This window comes from Alligator sinensis, unplaced genomic scaffold, assembly GCF_000455745.1.
Source record: "Alligator sinensis unplaced genomic scaffold, ASM45574v1 scaffold737_1, whole genome shotgun sequence".
NCBI lineage: Eukaryota > Metazoa > Chordata > Crocodylia > Alligatoridae > Alligator > Alligator sinensis.
Genome location: NW_005841930.1, coordinates 3,587,086 through 3,603,131, shown reverse-complemented (window position 1 = coordinate 3,603,131; position 16,046 = coordinate 3,587,086). Strand labels below are relative to the sequence as shown.

The 16,046-nt window shown below is 42.7% G+C and overlaps 1 protein-coding gene across 1 annotated transcript in view; it reads right to left on the bottom strand.

The window, feature by feature from the left end:
* Positions 1–16,046, bottom strand: part of AK9 (adenylate kinase 9) — a 191,359-nt gene that overhangs the window by 112,729 nt on the left and 62,584 nt on the right. The window contains exons 12-14 of the mRNA XM_025198858.1: positions 12,904–13,048; positions 8,686–8,814; positions 3,525–3,688 (exon numbers count right to left, since the gene is read on the bottom strand). Of these exons, the coding sequence (XP_025054643.1) occupies positions 3,525–3,688; positions 8,686–8,814; positions 12,904–13,048 (438 nt within the window). The remainder of the gene's footprint in view (positions 1–3,524; positions 3,689–8,685; positions 8,815–12,903; positions 13,049–16,046) is intronic.

The following is a 16,046-nucleotide window of genomic DNA, read 5'->3' as shown; positions in this document are numbered from 1 at the left end:
TTGTAGTGGAAAAGGCCATATAAAGAACCAATGGATAAAAAGTTAAAGCCAAAAAAATTAAAATGAGAAATAAGGGATTTGTAAGAGTAAGGATGATAAACTATTGAAACAAACTAACAAGGGAAGTGGTGAATTCATCATTTCTTGATTGTTTTAAATAAGGATGGGAAAATATGGTTCTAGAAGATATGGTTAATAGGGCTGTGCGAAACTTAGGTCGCTGATTCGATTTGGAGGAGATTCCACCCAATTCAGCAGGCAAATCTCCAAATCCGAATTGAATCAGGAGACCCATTAATCTCACCAAATCGAATTGGAGGCTTCTGATTCGATTCGGAGAGATTCAGACAGATTCAACGATTCAGACATAGACACAGCTTTATATGTTTTTTCTACATACCTCAAGATACCAGGTGGCTCATGAACGCTGAGAAGGTGGGGCTGGTGAAGCGTTTCACAGGAGTGCAGGGGGGTCCCCAGCATGCTTGGCAGCCGACCTGGAAGTGGACCAGGAGCACTCCTGGTCCACTTCCAGGTCCGCCACAGAGCGTGCAGGGGACCCCCCACCCCGCTCCCTGGCTCGGTGACTGGTGTTTCCTGGGTCTGGTGGGGCACCCAGGGTCCCCCTATGGCTGACTGCCGAGCCAGGGGGGCATGGGGGGGTCCCCCACACACTTGGCAGTGGACTCAGAAGTGGACTGGAAGTACTTCTGGTCCACTTCTGCGTCCACCACCAAGCACGCACGGCCCACCCCCCGTGCTCCTGTGGGAAGCTCCATCCTCCCCACCATCTCAGCGTTCACGAGTTGTGCCTGGTACCTCAAGGTATGTAGAAAAAACATATAAAGCTGTGTCTATGGCTGAATTGCTGATTCTCTGAATCAGAATCGAATCTTCAGATACGGATTCGGCCAAATCAAATCAGGGCAGTGATCTGAATCAGCTAATTGAATTACTGTCCCCTGAATCGGGCCAAATCTGAATCAAATACGGCCCGCTTTGTATACCCTAATGGTTAAGTCAAAAGACTTGTCTATACTTCCATGCTGTGCCTAGGAGGAAGGCAGAAAGCATGCCTCCTATTCAGTCCTTCTCCATATGTGCCAAATGCTAGAAATTAGTCAGCATAGCTACTTTAGAGTTGTCCTGAGTGCAGGTCCACAGCCACTCTCAGCCTCTCTGTCTCAGAAGCACTTGCTGGTGTCTACTCAGGACTGCTCTAAAGTGGTTACATTACTTAATTTCTGGAGTTTGGCATTTGCAGAGGGGGAAAGAATGGGCAGGGCTTACTTCTCAGCAGGCCTTCCTAGGTCAGCATGTGGACACTGAAGACATACCTAAATATAAGTTTTAGGCTTAATATAGGAGGAGCTAGCCTTTGTTGTAAAGGAGTTCAGTGTAGTGATCTATTGGTTCATCCTGGCCTTAAAAAAAATCTGCACATTTTTGGATTTTTGCTGTGCTGAAGGACCAATTCAGGAACCCACTTAAGCATGTGCTTTAGCTCTTTGCTTTTCAAGAAAGCACCTAAGTACAGACTTAAGACCCACTGGCTTAAGCGCACACATAAAGGTCCATTATGAATAAGAAAAGGTTCCCAAAGTAGGACCTTAAACAGCATTCAATCTTATTGATTGAATAGAAAATTTGTTTTCTGCATATGGTTAGGGAGTTAACAATCTTAGAAGAAAATAACTGTTGATCCCAATGCCTTATGCTAAAGTCTTTGCTCAGGTAGCTGCTGAGAACTGTGCCTAAGTCAGTGTTCCCCAATGCTTGTGGATTTACACCCCACCATAGGAAAACTGGGCACTCTCATACTCCATGCCTTAGCTGCAACTACAGCTGACACTTCCCTCATGCTCCTCCCATTTCAGCTCCTCCCATGATTCTTTCCTGTCTCCCTAGTTCAGCCACCACCACTACTTCCCTCACCACTGATTCCCCTGGCTGTTGACTGCTTCTGATTCTCCTTGCCAATGGGGGGGTGGGGGGGTGGGGAGGGGGGGTTGTGTCAATTGCCAGCGAGGGGAATGAGCTGGAGCAAGCGGGGAGGAGTAGTGGTGGTGGCAGAAGTAGAAGGGCTGAGGGAAACAGCAGTGCCTGAAGTACAGGGGAAGTACAGGGGACATGAGAGTAGCTGAAGTAGAGGAATGCCACTAACTGCCACCCTGACTCCCAAGTGCCTCTTAGGGCAGTGGTTTTCAACATGTGGTCTGCGGACCCCTGGGGGTCTGTAGATTATGTCTAAGAGGTCTGCGAAAGATGACTATGATCAACCAAAAGTATATGAATACCCACACTTGCAATTCAAAGGGGTCCATTCAAAACTTTTTGAGGGTCTGCATACGAAAAAAGGTTGAAAACCACTGCCTTAGGAGAAGGTCTAAGGCCGGGTAGGGCAAGATATAGCCCACAGAGGGTCTTTGTCTGACCCACAGTGGGTCCCTTGGTCCCACCTGGCCCAAGTGCTGTCCAGCCTGTGGTGAGTCCTGTCACCCCCTGAGCTCTGGGCAGCTGCAGCAAGAGTTGCCCAGCAGTGGTGAAGGGAAAGGGCCATTTTTCCCCCATGCCAGCAGCAGCTTCTGCCTGGCCACTGCTGCCACTACTTAGTGTGGGTGAGTGGTGCAGAACAGGTGTGGGCTGTGCTGGGGCCACCACCAGCAGCAGCCACAGTCCTAGGGCTCAGCAGGCCCGTCTTCCCTGCCCTACCTTATGCGTGGATGTATGGAAAGAGGGGTTTGCCATCTTGGAACCAAAAAAACCAAATCATACACTAATAATCAAACATCTATTATAACATATTTTATTTCAAAAATTATTTTTGTCCTTATTGACGTGCGTTTGCAATTGCGAAATAGCTCAAAATAAAGTCTTACACATATATATTGTATGTGGGGTGTGGTTGGGGGGCTGGATGTGTGTGTGGTGGGGTGTGGAGGTGTGTGTGCGCCGTGTGGGTGTATGAGGGGGTGGGATTGGGGGAGATGGGTATAGGTGGGTTTGGTGTTTTTGGGGGGTGTGATTGTATATGGGGGAGGGTGTGGTTGCGGGGTTTGTTGGGGAGCAGGTGTGGGTATGGTGAGATGTGCATCATACACACGCACGCACACATGTGTGCACATGCCGTGGGGTGACACCCTCTCCACATACATGGAAGTGTGTCTCAAAGGTACACCTGACTGCATCTGGGATCAGGGCATGTTACAGACTATTATAATTATTATAGCAATAGTCACCAGTGAGGCTACTGATAACAGAGGTTTTGTACTATAGATTGATAAGGGCGAAGTGTGAGAGGTTCAATTGATATATTTATTTACAAAGCTATGAATATAGCTTAAAGTGTGATAATCTACAATATGTTCTGGATTAAATTGAAACTATGTAATGTGAAGTAGAAGTATATCAGGTCAAATGGATCCACAATTTGAAAAGTAAATATTTTCTAAAGAAATAAATCTTATAAGCAACTCTTATAAATTATATCTAGGAGCTTTGTTATTTAGTGCTGGTATCTTTACCTCTGTTATGGTCTCCTGTAATACTGCAGCATATACGTCAGTAGATAGTGTTATTGGAGACTGCATTGCAATATTTAGAGCTTCCTGTACCATAACTTGGACTTCTGGGTGAGCTGCAGTTACCTCTAGCTCTGATGTTTCTGTGGATGACTCTTCTATTGACTCTGCAAGCAACAGAGATATTGAAATAAAGTATTAATTAATTAATTCATATGATTAATAATGCAGTAATATAATTATTGATTCATAGAAATGTAAGATTGGAAGGGACTACAAGAGAGCATTTTGTCCAAGTTTTTTCATTTACTGAGACAAGATAAAGTATACCTAAAATATTCCTAGCAGGTATTTGTCTAACTTCAGTTTAAAAAAATCTCTAATTCCATAACATCCCTATATAGTCCATTGTAGTATTTCACCACCCAATAATTAGAATAAAATATTAATAATAATAGATAGCATCTATCTAGAAGTTTCATAAAGGATTTATAGGTTTTATTTCACTGATCACCAAAATGAGCCATTTCCTTAGGTAGAACTGAACAGCTACCACAGCAACACTGCACAATATTTATTAACATGAACTGAGAAATATATGCCAAATAAAACTTCAGAGATTATATAACATAATCACAGTACAATGACCCCTAGCACCATGTGGAGCATTGGTTCAATGCTCTTTTCAAATGACACTCTTTTTAAATGCTATGGCTACAACATGAATCTTATACAACAGTACTGTTTTTGAAGATACTTTTTAAATTGCTAGAACTTTCTATAGCACTCTCAGAGTTCTTTAGAGGGTCTTTTAATCAAAGTATTGGCCATCTCTGACACCTACTAATTTTTCATTAGTGGCAAAAATCATATTTCAAGGTAGCACATCATAGACACTAGGGTTGGAAGGGACCTCGGAAGATCATTGAGTCCAGCCCTCTGCCCCAGGGGCAGGAAGTCAGCAGGCATCATAGGATCCCAGCAAGATAAACATCCAAATGTCTCTTGAAGGTGTTCAAAGTAGGTGCTTGAACCACCTCCAGCGGCAGTCTATTCCAAACCTTGGGGGCTCGGACAGTAAAGAAGTTCTTCCCTATGTCCAGACTGAAACGGTAATGAAAGACTTTGTAACCATTTGACCTTGTCTTCCTTTGGGGCTCTCTGGTGAACAGACATTCCCCCAGATCCTGGTGAGCACCCCTGATAAACTTATAGGTGGCCACCAGATCACCCCTAAGCCTGCACTTTTCCAGGCTGAAGAGTCCCATGGCTCTCAGCCTCTCATCATAAGATATGTTTTCCTGACCTTTGACCATGTGTGTGGCTCTCCTCTGTACTCTCTCAAGCTTCTCCACATCCTTTTTGAATTGTGGAGCCCAAAACTGGACACAGTACTCCAGCTGTGTCCTCACCAAAACTGAGTACAGTGCGAGAATGATGTCCTTGGATTTGCTTGAGAAGCATCTATAGATGCAAGCCAGCGTTTTGCTCACTTTACTAGCTGCAGCATCACACTGAAGGCTCATATTCATCTTGTGGTCAATCATGACTCCCAAGTCCCTTTTGCCCATAGTGCTAGCCAGAGTAGCACTGCCGAGCCTATAAGCATGCTGCAGGTTTTTCTTCCCAAGGTGGAGAACCTTGCATTTTTCAGTGTTAAACACCATCAGGTTCTCATCCACCCATTTCCTGAGCCTGTCAAGGTCTGCTTGGATCACCCTCCTGTCTTCAGGTATGGACACTTTACCCAGAGTTTGCTGTCGTCGGCAAACTTGGCCAGTCCACTTCTGACTCCAATATCCACATCATTAATGAAGATGTTGAATAGTATAGGCCCAATGACAGAGCCTTGAGGTACCCCACTGGTCACAGCGCACCACGATGATTGACTTCCATCAACCACCACCCTCTGGGTCCTACCACAGAGCCAATTCCTCAGCCAGAGGATCACGGTGAGGCCAAGGCCACAGTTAGCCAGTTTTGCTAAGAGTTGATCATGGGATACCAGATCAAAGCCTTTTTTAAAGTCAAGATATATAACATCAATCTCTTCTCCCTTGTCCAGGTGATAGGTCACCTGGTCGTAAAAGGAAATAAGATTGTTCAAGCAAGACCTACCCACAACAAACCCATGCTAGCTATCTTTCAGGATGTTGCCATCAGTCAGTCTGTTAAGAATGGTCTCTTTGATAATCTTTCTAAGACCTTCCCTGGGATAGAGGTCAGGTTGATGGGCCTACATCATCGGACTACAAACTATAGTATCAACATTATTAAGGTGCCTAAGTCAGTAATTCATATGGACATCTGCTGTGTTTTTAAATCACTCACTTCTGGTACAATGTAACTAAAGATCATATGCTGAAATAATTAAAGAAGTTTTAACATTGGTTTGTTACTTCATTATTTAATAAAAAGTTTGCAAAAAATACTGTGGAATGACTTCAAAATATGTAGTTTGCCCTGTTTGTTACCATTTGACAAAATTATAAGACTTATATTTTTAAAATCTAATTATATCAAGATTTTCACTGTTTTTGTCAATGTCAAAATATTTTCTCACAATCATAGACATTATCAATCTCTAAAACTTTTAAAAGTTGTTTTGTAAGTATTTGTGCCCAGACATAATTATAGTAATTTATGACATTAGCACCATTTAGTTCTTCTGTTATTTCTTCTCCTGCAGTTCTGAATGTGGAAGTTTCCTCCGTGCTATTTTTAGTATCTATTGTGGGTATGGAATATCATAAGAAGAAAAGAAACATGATGAAAGATGCAAATATTTTTTTTCAAAAAGCTGGAAGAATACAATTTGCTAACTCTATTCCTCCTTTGTGTAGAGACTTTTACATTCTCAAATAGCAGACTATTACATTCATCATGCTATTTAAAATGGTATTAAGGTGATAATTACAGTTCAGATAGTACTTTAGCAGATTCCATTTAAGGTTACATTTTAAAGCTAATTTTGCAAATGGTAACTCTTGCATAGTGTACTTAGTTGTTTGTAAGACTCAAGTAATTGGCAGAACTGCATTTCTGTGAAATTCTTAATATAGAAAAAACCTGCTTAAATATTATGTATGAGATTCCAGCTGTTCTGTGCTAAAATGGGCCATAATTCTGCAGTTCAATATCCAGCTGCTGTAGCATTCTGGTGTGTATTCTAGAACACCTTCAACAAATGGAGAGTGTTTATTTCAAAAAGAATACTTTAATTAATTGCTCCTATGTTATGTATTTTGATACTGAACTGAGTGTATAATTCCAGGATTCCTAAAAATGTTTAGAAAAGGCTACAATTACACTTTGTTGTGCTAACATGTGCAGTACCAAATGAACACTCAAAGAAAATATTGGCATTTAAAAACTCTTATCATTTTTCAAATATTTTTCCAGTTATGATTTTTAATATTTGTAACCAAAATGGTTTGACCAGAACAAAAAGAACCATACAGACATTTCAAGTTATTTTTAAGGTGCTAGAACTATTAAATAATAATCAAAATTATTTTTCAGTAATGTCAGAAGGTGTATTTTTCTCTTTTGTCTCCAAACTTTATGCTGTTGAGCCATTCTGGATGAAATTTAGACATGTTTCATTCTCATTCAAATCCAGTTATATAAAATGACCCAGAGAAATTTGGAACAGCCATGAGCCATTGAGAAAGGACCTTATAATATTGAACATTTATAAAAGCTTAATTATTGTGTTAATTAAACAAGCCATATGAGGAAAGGGTGAAGGATCTGGGACGCTTCAACCTGAAGAAAAGAAGGCTGAGAGGGGACCTGGTAGCAGCTTACCGCTACACTAGAGGAGTACATCAAGGGTTCAGTGAGCAACTGTTCACCAGGGCACCCGAGGAGAAACCTAGCCACAAACTCCTGGAAGACTGATTCAGGCTCAACATTAGGAAAAACTTTTTCACAGTCAGGGTGTCCAGACTGTGGAATAAGCTCCCTCCAGAGGTGGTGCAATCACCTACCCTGGAAATCTTCAAGAGGAGACTAGACAGTCACCTTGCTGGGGTCACCTGACCCTCAGTTATCTTTCCTGGTTGGTGCAGGGGGTTGGAGCCGATGATCTTCCAAGGTCCCTTCCGGCTTTACAATCTACGAATCTGTGTTATATACATACCCAGTATAATAAACATATTTTCACCTTCAGTAATTTTATTTAGATGCATATCTGCCTCTTTTGCAGTTGCTGACATGTATCTGTGCGTGATAGAAACTGAGTGATTCTACTACCTGTAATGAACTGCAATGAGCTAAGTAAACCTTTGAATATTTTTACATAACTCATGTCTGCATGACTCCATTTCCATTATTTTGTAACTCAAAACTCTCCTATACTAAAGTCCTTCCCTTTCTTTTTTCAAAATCCTAAATCCATTAATATACAAATCTTGGTAAATTTCATACTTGGCATGACATACATAAAAGTAGTATGTAGAGTTTGACTCACAAGTGGATGTTCTGAAGGGGTGAGGGTTGGAAAAAAGTCAACAGAATGAAGTCATTTGGAAAACTGTCTGTATGAATTGGAATCCCTATTTTTTTTCTGAGTCATTTTTGGAAAAAAAAGTCTGAGAAAAAATGTACATCAAAACATCAAACTTTTCACCAAAATGGATGCCTAACCCTTATCAAAGTCAATGGGAAGTTTTTACATAACGAGAAGTGTAGGGACAGTTTCAGGAGTAACAATAGTCTCCATCTTTAGAACAAACTACAAAAGTTTACTTTTATCCGAGAAACGAGGATTTTTGTGGGTGGTATCTTTTATCTTTAGAGATCTTTTATCTTTATGAGATCTCAAGCTGTTTCTGTTTCTTTCTCAGACCCGGGAAAAGGTACTTTATACCTAAAAGCTTGTCTATATCTCTCCCAATTTTGCAATTGGTTCAATTAAAGATATCATTCACAAAACCCCTTGCCTTTTGTATTTTTCCTGAACCAGCACAGCTACATCACTCCAACACTACTAAAATTTACTTTTTCAATTTAGCTTTCCTCCAGTAATAGTAATGAAGCCTTAAAATATTCCTGCCAAGGCAGATGAGGAAAAGGGAAAGGAAACAGTAACTCTTCATTTTTGAAACTGTAAAGAACTTTGATAGCCCAGTGTGAGTAAGGGATTATGGTTATTTTTTACCTTCTTTGTTGATGTCAGATTTTGTAGTTCCAGCCTCTTTTTCCATGCTTCCTTCTTCCCCAGTTTTAGGGGCTTCTGCAATCTCCTCCATTTCTTTGTCACTACTAGCTTCTTGGGCATCCACTGCAGCTGTGAAATAACATTAAACATAGATACATTATGGGCAGATGATAAACACCTTTTTCTTTCAAATTAACACTCGCTCTAATTTCAATAATTTTTAGTCTTGAAAAATAAAAGCAAAAGCAAAAAACTGTACTGAAGCAGTGTTTCTTTAACACAAAGAAAGCAACTCTAATATTTGTGTTAAAAACATAGAGCATTCTTGACCCACACATATTATAATCTTGATAGACTACAGAGATTTTAAATATTCAAAAAGTCAGAATTATAAATATTTCTTTTTGTAACACAAAATGTCCATTAAATGTTATGCAACTGTTGACTTCATCCACATAACTAGATGTTCTGCCAGTCTCCAGTAGAGTGCCGAGAAAGCAGCTTGGACAAAAGCAGAACCAGTTGTAATAGTTGGACTTCTCCATGGAGATAATAATACCACTAAACACCTCCATCAATATCTCTGCAACCTACTTGTGCACAGGGTTAATCTTCTTCAGTTTCTTTTGATTCAGATATGAAGGAACAGAGGTTTTTCTCTGTAGCCTTTCTGGGAAGCATGATTTTTGCAGCACTCTTGTCACAGAGCTTTACCTTTTATGATCTTCAGGTAAATGACAGCCAAAAGATTAGCATAAAGCCGCAAAGAGCTTGGGGGCTGGGACTGCAATGGCAGGCATGAACCATTTCATTCTGATTGTGATGGGTAGGAGGAAATAAGGCAGGATGACACTGATATTAATTGAAAACCAATATTAAATACATATTAAGTGTCATATCAAGTCCTGCATGGGTTCTTCTAACAGTCACCATGATCCATTTTACACTCATGGATTTGTCCACCAACTTTCCTGTCGTGGCAAACCTTGACTCAGTGACTTATAGATCCTTGTCTTAGTGTGAATTTTATACAGAAAGCTTATAGAAAAACATTTCACACGTGTCTTTAGCTACTTCCAATAAACAAGATCAGTAAAAAGAAAATATGATTAATGCAGTACAGGATGTCCTAGTTAATGAGCTGATGATTCAAAGCCTTTAATGAGGGTGATCCAAGCTTGAATGAATAATTTTTTGGTTTCTTAATGTTTTCCTGGAAAGGACAATAGAATTATGGAAATATATCATTATTTTACCACTGTACAGCAGTTAATTTTTGAAGTGTGAAGAGTAGATAGACCTACACCTATGTAATACTTTTAATATAATTACTCGGAAAATGGGCAATTTTTTATTGTGAGCAGTTGTACTTAAGTCTAGAAACAGTAAATTCACAAAGCCTGGTAACTAGTCTCCTGATCCAGAAGAATCCAGTCTTTTGCAAGAGTTAGTTTGAGATTAAAATCTGAGATTCTGAATGCTAGGCTCAAAATTGATTTAATCATTATATAACTATATTATGAACTCATATTTACATCCATGTTTCAGGGGTGTAGGTTATAGCCATGTTGGTCTAAGGACATAGACAGACAAGATTCTTTGGGTAAATTTGATATCTTATATTAGATCAACTCAAATAGTTGGAAAAAATCTTCTTTGCAAGTTTTCAGGTACAGATACCCTTCATCAGGCTGAGGAAGTGCCTGCAAACACTTCCTCAACCAGACAACAGGTATCTGTACCCAACGTTTGCAAAGAAGAATTTTTCCAACTATCTGGGTTGGTCTAATAAAAGATACTGGATTTAGATGGGATTCTGCATGATCCTCCCAGCTTTCTATGCTGATGTTGAATGACTTTATATCATTTTTGCACACATTGTGGTTCTGCCATAGAGGGTGACCCCACTTTCTAGAGCTATCTTGAATCTTGCGATACAAAATATTTTTGGGGATCTGGTCTCTTCCCATTCTCTTTACATGACCAATCCATCACAACCTCCTTTTCTTGATAATGTTTTTTTCAATGTGTCATTTCTGCCTGCTCTAGTACCTCTGTGTTTGATATTCTGTCTTTCTGCTTTATTTTCAGGATCTTATGCAGACATCTCATATGCAAGCTGTTCTGTCTCTTGATGTGCCTAGTATATGTAGTCTACGTTTCTGGACTATAAAGCAGGGATGACAGCACACAAATCTCATAGACTTGCATCTTCACCTGAGCTGATAGTTTGCTGTTATTCTATGCACATTTCTGTAACAGCCTGAAATTCTTAGCTGCTTTTCTGATTCTGTTAGTCAGTTCATTCTGAAGGTCAAGATCCCTGCTGATTGCAGAACACCAGTAACAAAAACTGTCTACACCAAGAGATTTATCCTCCAGAGTGATGTCAGGTATTGGTTCTTCCACCCCATGGTACATGATAAAAGTCTTCTTGAGACTAATTGTCATCCCAAAGCTCTTGCATGATTCAAACAATTTGCCCAAGATATTTTGCAGGGAAGATTCACTGTCGGCAACCAAGGCTGCATCATCCACAAATAGGAAGTCTCTCAGTACCAGTTCTTTTACCTTGGTTTTCACTCGAAACCTTGCAATGTTGAACAAGCCTCCATTTAGTTTGGTTCGAAGATAAATGCCATCATTGCTGTCCTTGAATGCACAAAGAAGCAAGAATGAAAAGTAGATGTAAAAGGACAGGATGAAGACACACCCCTTTTTCACCCAATTGTCAGTGTTAAAGGCATTTGATTCTTTGTTTTCATACAGTACAGCTGCCTTCATACCTTGATGTAATGAGCAAATGATATTCAAGTTTGGGGAGACACCAGGTTTCTTCAGAACAGTAAAAAGGCACTGTCACTTGACTGTGTTGAAGGCCTTAGTCGGATCAATTAAAACTATGTACAGTGGTATTCATTTTTCTCTATATTTTTCTTGCAATTGCTTGACTGAAAATATCATATCAATGCTAGAGCATCCTAAGTGAAAACCACATTGACTTTCAGAATAGATTCTTTCACCTAGGTGCCCATATATGAGCATGGAGGCTGCTCCAATGCACTGTAATTTCAGCGTGTCAGAGCCAACTCAATCGAGTCTGCTGGAGCATGGCAATTACTGTGCTCCAGCAGCCTCTTGCATCTTGTGTATCTGCCCCACATTTCAAAATGGTGGTGAGGGTGCTTGAACTAAAGCTTGTTTGACAAACTTTAGTTCAAGCGCCCCTACTGCCATTTTGAAGCACAGGGATGCTGATACATGAGATGCTGTGATGCTTTAATTAGAACAGTTCTCGGAGGCACTCTAATTAAAGCACTGCCTATCCCACACCCCCAGAGCATGTGTAGAAGTGCCCCTAGAGATTGCAACCTAGGGAGCATGATGCAAGTTACAATTTTTCTGGTAATGGTCAACAGAGAGATACCTTTATAACTGTCACAGTTGCTTCTATCCCCTTTGTTTTTGCATCCTTGTACAAACAAAGCATCTTTGAAATTTTGTGGTGCTGCTTCCTCTTTCCATCAGAGCAGTATAACATCATGCAGGTTTTGAAGTAATTCATCGCTGGTACATTTGTACATTCCAGCAGGCAAACAGTTGTTGCAAGATGCCTAATTCCCAGGAATCAATTTCATGGCTTTCTGTAAATCTTCTAATGTAGGCTCACTGTCTAAATCTATCATAACTTTGAACTCTGGTAATTCTTCAATCTCTTTGTGTTTGATTTCAGTCTCACTGGAGTATAGAGAATTCCACAGTGTTCAATTCAACACTCGAGTGGTTTTTGTTTATCAATAATGACATTTCCATTTAAGTCTTTCAGCACAGCTGTTTTCTTTTTGACCAAACCAATTGCTCATTTGATTCCTTCCTTCCTCATTTGATACCTTGGCTATTACCTGCAGCAGCTGCTTTCTGAATATCATCACAGAGTGTCAGCCAAAAAGCTTAGGTACACCTCTTAGCCTCCTTTTGCATTTCTCTTTTAGCCTTTCTCAGGTTTTCCAGGGTTATAGTTTTAGGAGATTTCTTATAGTTGGTTAGCGCTGTCCTTTTGTTCTCAACCAGTGGTAGAAGGGTAAAAAATTAATTTATACAACATAATTAAATGCACTCTGTTGATAAAGTTGAGAATATTTCCAAGTAGGAGAAGCTGCTTTATTGAACTAATCTAAACATTAGTAAGACAGCCCGAAAGACAGGAAACACATTTACCTTGCTCTTTTAACATTTTTTCGTATTCCAGCTTATTTTTCACTGCTGTTATTGCTGCTACTATTGCTTCAGAACGTGCTTGTTCAATGATTTTTTCCCTTGTTTTCTCCATACTTGGTTGGATAAGTTTGGCTATATCAAGAACCTACAGAAAATATTTGAACTCATAGGGATATGCACAAACAAACATACAGAAACAATTCTACTCTAAGTAAGGGTGGCATGAATTTGGAAAGGCCCCAATGGCTTCAGTAAAAGCAACATTTCTCTCAGAGCTTCTTCATGTACCAAATAATTTTCAATTACAAAATCTGATTCTCTTGAATACAAAGGATGACACTCATAGGTACTTCTTGACATTACTACTATCTAGAGCTAGTTATCCCCCGTTTTGTATTTGTTCATGGCTTTTTTACCAGCCATATTGGCTGATACTGATCCAATTGCTGATATGCAGCCCGGCAGCTTGGAGAGCAGTATCTGGCTGGTAAGTCTGTTGCGGAAGAAGGAGAGGTGGGGAGGGAGGAGGTGTGGGGGACAGGTTGAGGCTCCCATAATAAGGGAGGGAGTGGAGATTGAGCTGGGGCAGGGGCAGGCGCTGCCCAGGCGGGGCAGGGCGGCACATGGGACAGAGCCACAACTTGTCTGGGGGGCACGGAGTGTGGGGTTCTCCCACCATGCACATCCCTGGGGGAGGTATGGGGGGCATGCGCCTCTGGGATCTGTGCATGAAGCAAGAGCAGGCTGCTGCTGCACGCTTGGGGCTGGAGGCTGTGCTGACATCTTCTTGGTGGAGGGAGCTGGGCTGGGGCCAGGAATGACATATCCCCGGCGGCTGAGGGGACATGGCAGCGGTGGGAGTGCAGAAGCAGGAGCGTGGTGGCAGTAAGCAGTGAGCTCCTGCAGTTGCTGCCAGCACTGCCGCGGGGGGGGCGGGGGGCGGGGTGAGCGCCGACCTGGGGTTGGCGACCACCTGCAGATATGCAGACCACCTGGGGGATATGGCGAGTGGCGACTGCCCACAGGTGCCGCCAACAGTGTCGGTGGCACCTTTTTGTAGGGGGTGCACCGCCATGCTCAGGGGGTGCATGTGCACCTGTGTGTACCCCCTACGCATTGCCAATGCAGGGGCAGGGTGGGGTGGGGTGGGGTGGGGCAGGCAGCAGCAGCACTGGGGGAGGCTACAGGGGGGCTACAGCCACCCCAAACTTTGCCATAGCCCTCCCTCCCATTGCCATGCCCCTCCCAGCATCCCAACCAGCCCTGACCCTGGCCCCACCAGGAAGAGAGCAGCACAGCTTCTGACCCTGTGTGCACGGTGGCAGCCTGCCCTTACCCTACGCACAGATCCAGGGAGCACATACACCCTATGCCTCCCCTAGGGGTGCACACAGCAGCTGGAACCCCTCCCCCTCCCCACCCCTCTGCACCCCCCTGGATGAGCCACAGCTCCATCCCACACCCCGCCCTGCACCAGCTGGGAAGCACCTGCCATTGCCCCAGTTCCAGCCCCACCCACGCCCTCCCTCACCACAGGGCCTTGATCTGTTCCCCGCATGCTCCTTCCCTCTCCCACACCCCTTTCCTCCCACAGACTTACTGGCTGAATGCTGCTCTCCAAGCTGCTGGGCTGCACTCCTGGCCACATACATGCTGTGGTTGTGCACATGCATACGACATTTATCGGCAACATTATCAGCCACATCAGCCAAAAAAGCCAATTGCCAATAAAATTAATTTTCCTTTTATCGGTGCCGATATGATATGGACTGAATTATTGATTCATACGTTCATAGATTCATAGATGTAGGGTCGGAGGGGACCTGAGCAGATCATCAAGTCTGACCCCCTGCCCTGGGCAGGAATGAATACTGGGGTCATATGACCCCTACTAAGTTAAGCTCATATGACTCCAGCTAGGTAGTTATCAAGCCTCCTTTTAAAGACACCTGAGGTAGAAGCCAGAACCACTTCCCTTGGAAGCTGGTTCCAGATCCTGGCCGCCCTGACTGTGAAGTAGTGCCTCCTGATGTCTAGCCTGAACCTACTTTCAATCAACTTGTGGTCGTTATTCCTTGTTACTCTGAGAGGCGCTCAGGGGAACAGGGTCTCACCCACTCCCCTCTGTTCCCCTGGTAAGTTTATAGACGGCCACTAGATCCCCTCTCAGCCTTCTCTTGTGGCAGCTGAACAGGTCCAGGTCCCTTAGCCTCTCCTCGTAGGGCCTGCCCTGCTGCCCCCTGATCATGCGAGTGGCCCTCCTCTGGACCCTCTTGATGCTGGCCTCATCCCTCCTGAAGTGCGGCGCCCAGAACTCAGTGAACTGAAGTGTGGACACAGTCAGCACCCAGAACTGGATGCAGTACTCCAACTGCAGCCTGACCAATGTCGCATAGAGGGGGAGGATCACTTCCTTGGACCTGCTCGTGATTCATCTGTGGATACATGACAAGGTGCGGTTAGCCTTGCTGACTGCGTCCTCACATTGGCAGGCCCATGTTCATTTTAGAATTAATAATGACACCAAGAGCTCTTTCTGCCACTGTGCTTTCAAGAAGCCTATAGGTATGCCGCTGGTTCTTCCTGCCCAAGTGCAGTACTCTGCACTTGCCAGTATTGAATCCTATCCTATTTACATTTGCCCTCCCCTGTAACCTGTCCAGGTCCAGTTGTATCCCATCCTTCCCTTCTAGCGTGCCCACCTTGCCCCAGATCTTGGTGTTGTCAGCAAATTTGAACAGGGTACTTTTCACCCCCTCATCCAAGTTGCTGATAAAGAAATTGAACAGTACAGGCCTGAGGACTGAGCCCTGGGGGACTCCACTGCCCACATCCCTCCAGGTTGAATATGACCCATGCATCACCACTCTCTGGGCACAGCCCCCTACCCAATTTGTAGCCCATCTGACTGTGTAGGCATCAATGCCACAGTCACCTAGCTTTTTAATGCAAATGGGGTGGGAGACAGTGTCAAAGGCCTTCCTGAAGTCCAGAAAGACTACATCCACTACAATTTTTAAAATGAAGCATTTTGTTTCTGAGGTGAGAGGGACAGGCCGCTGGGAACAAATCCAAGAGAAACCACCATGGAATGAATGCCGAAAGCCTTTTAAAATGGTAGGGAGCGTTTGATAATAATGGGA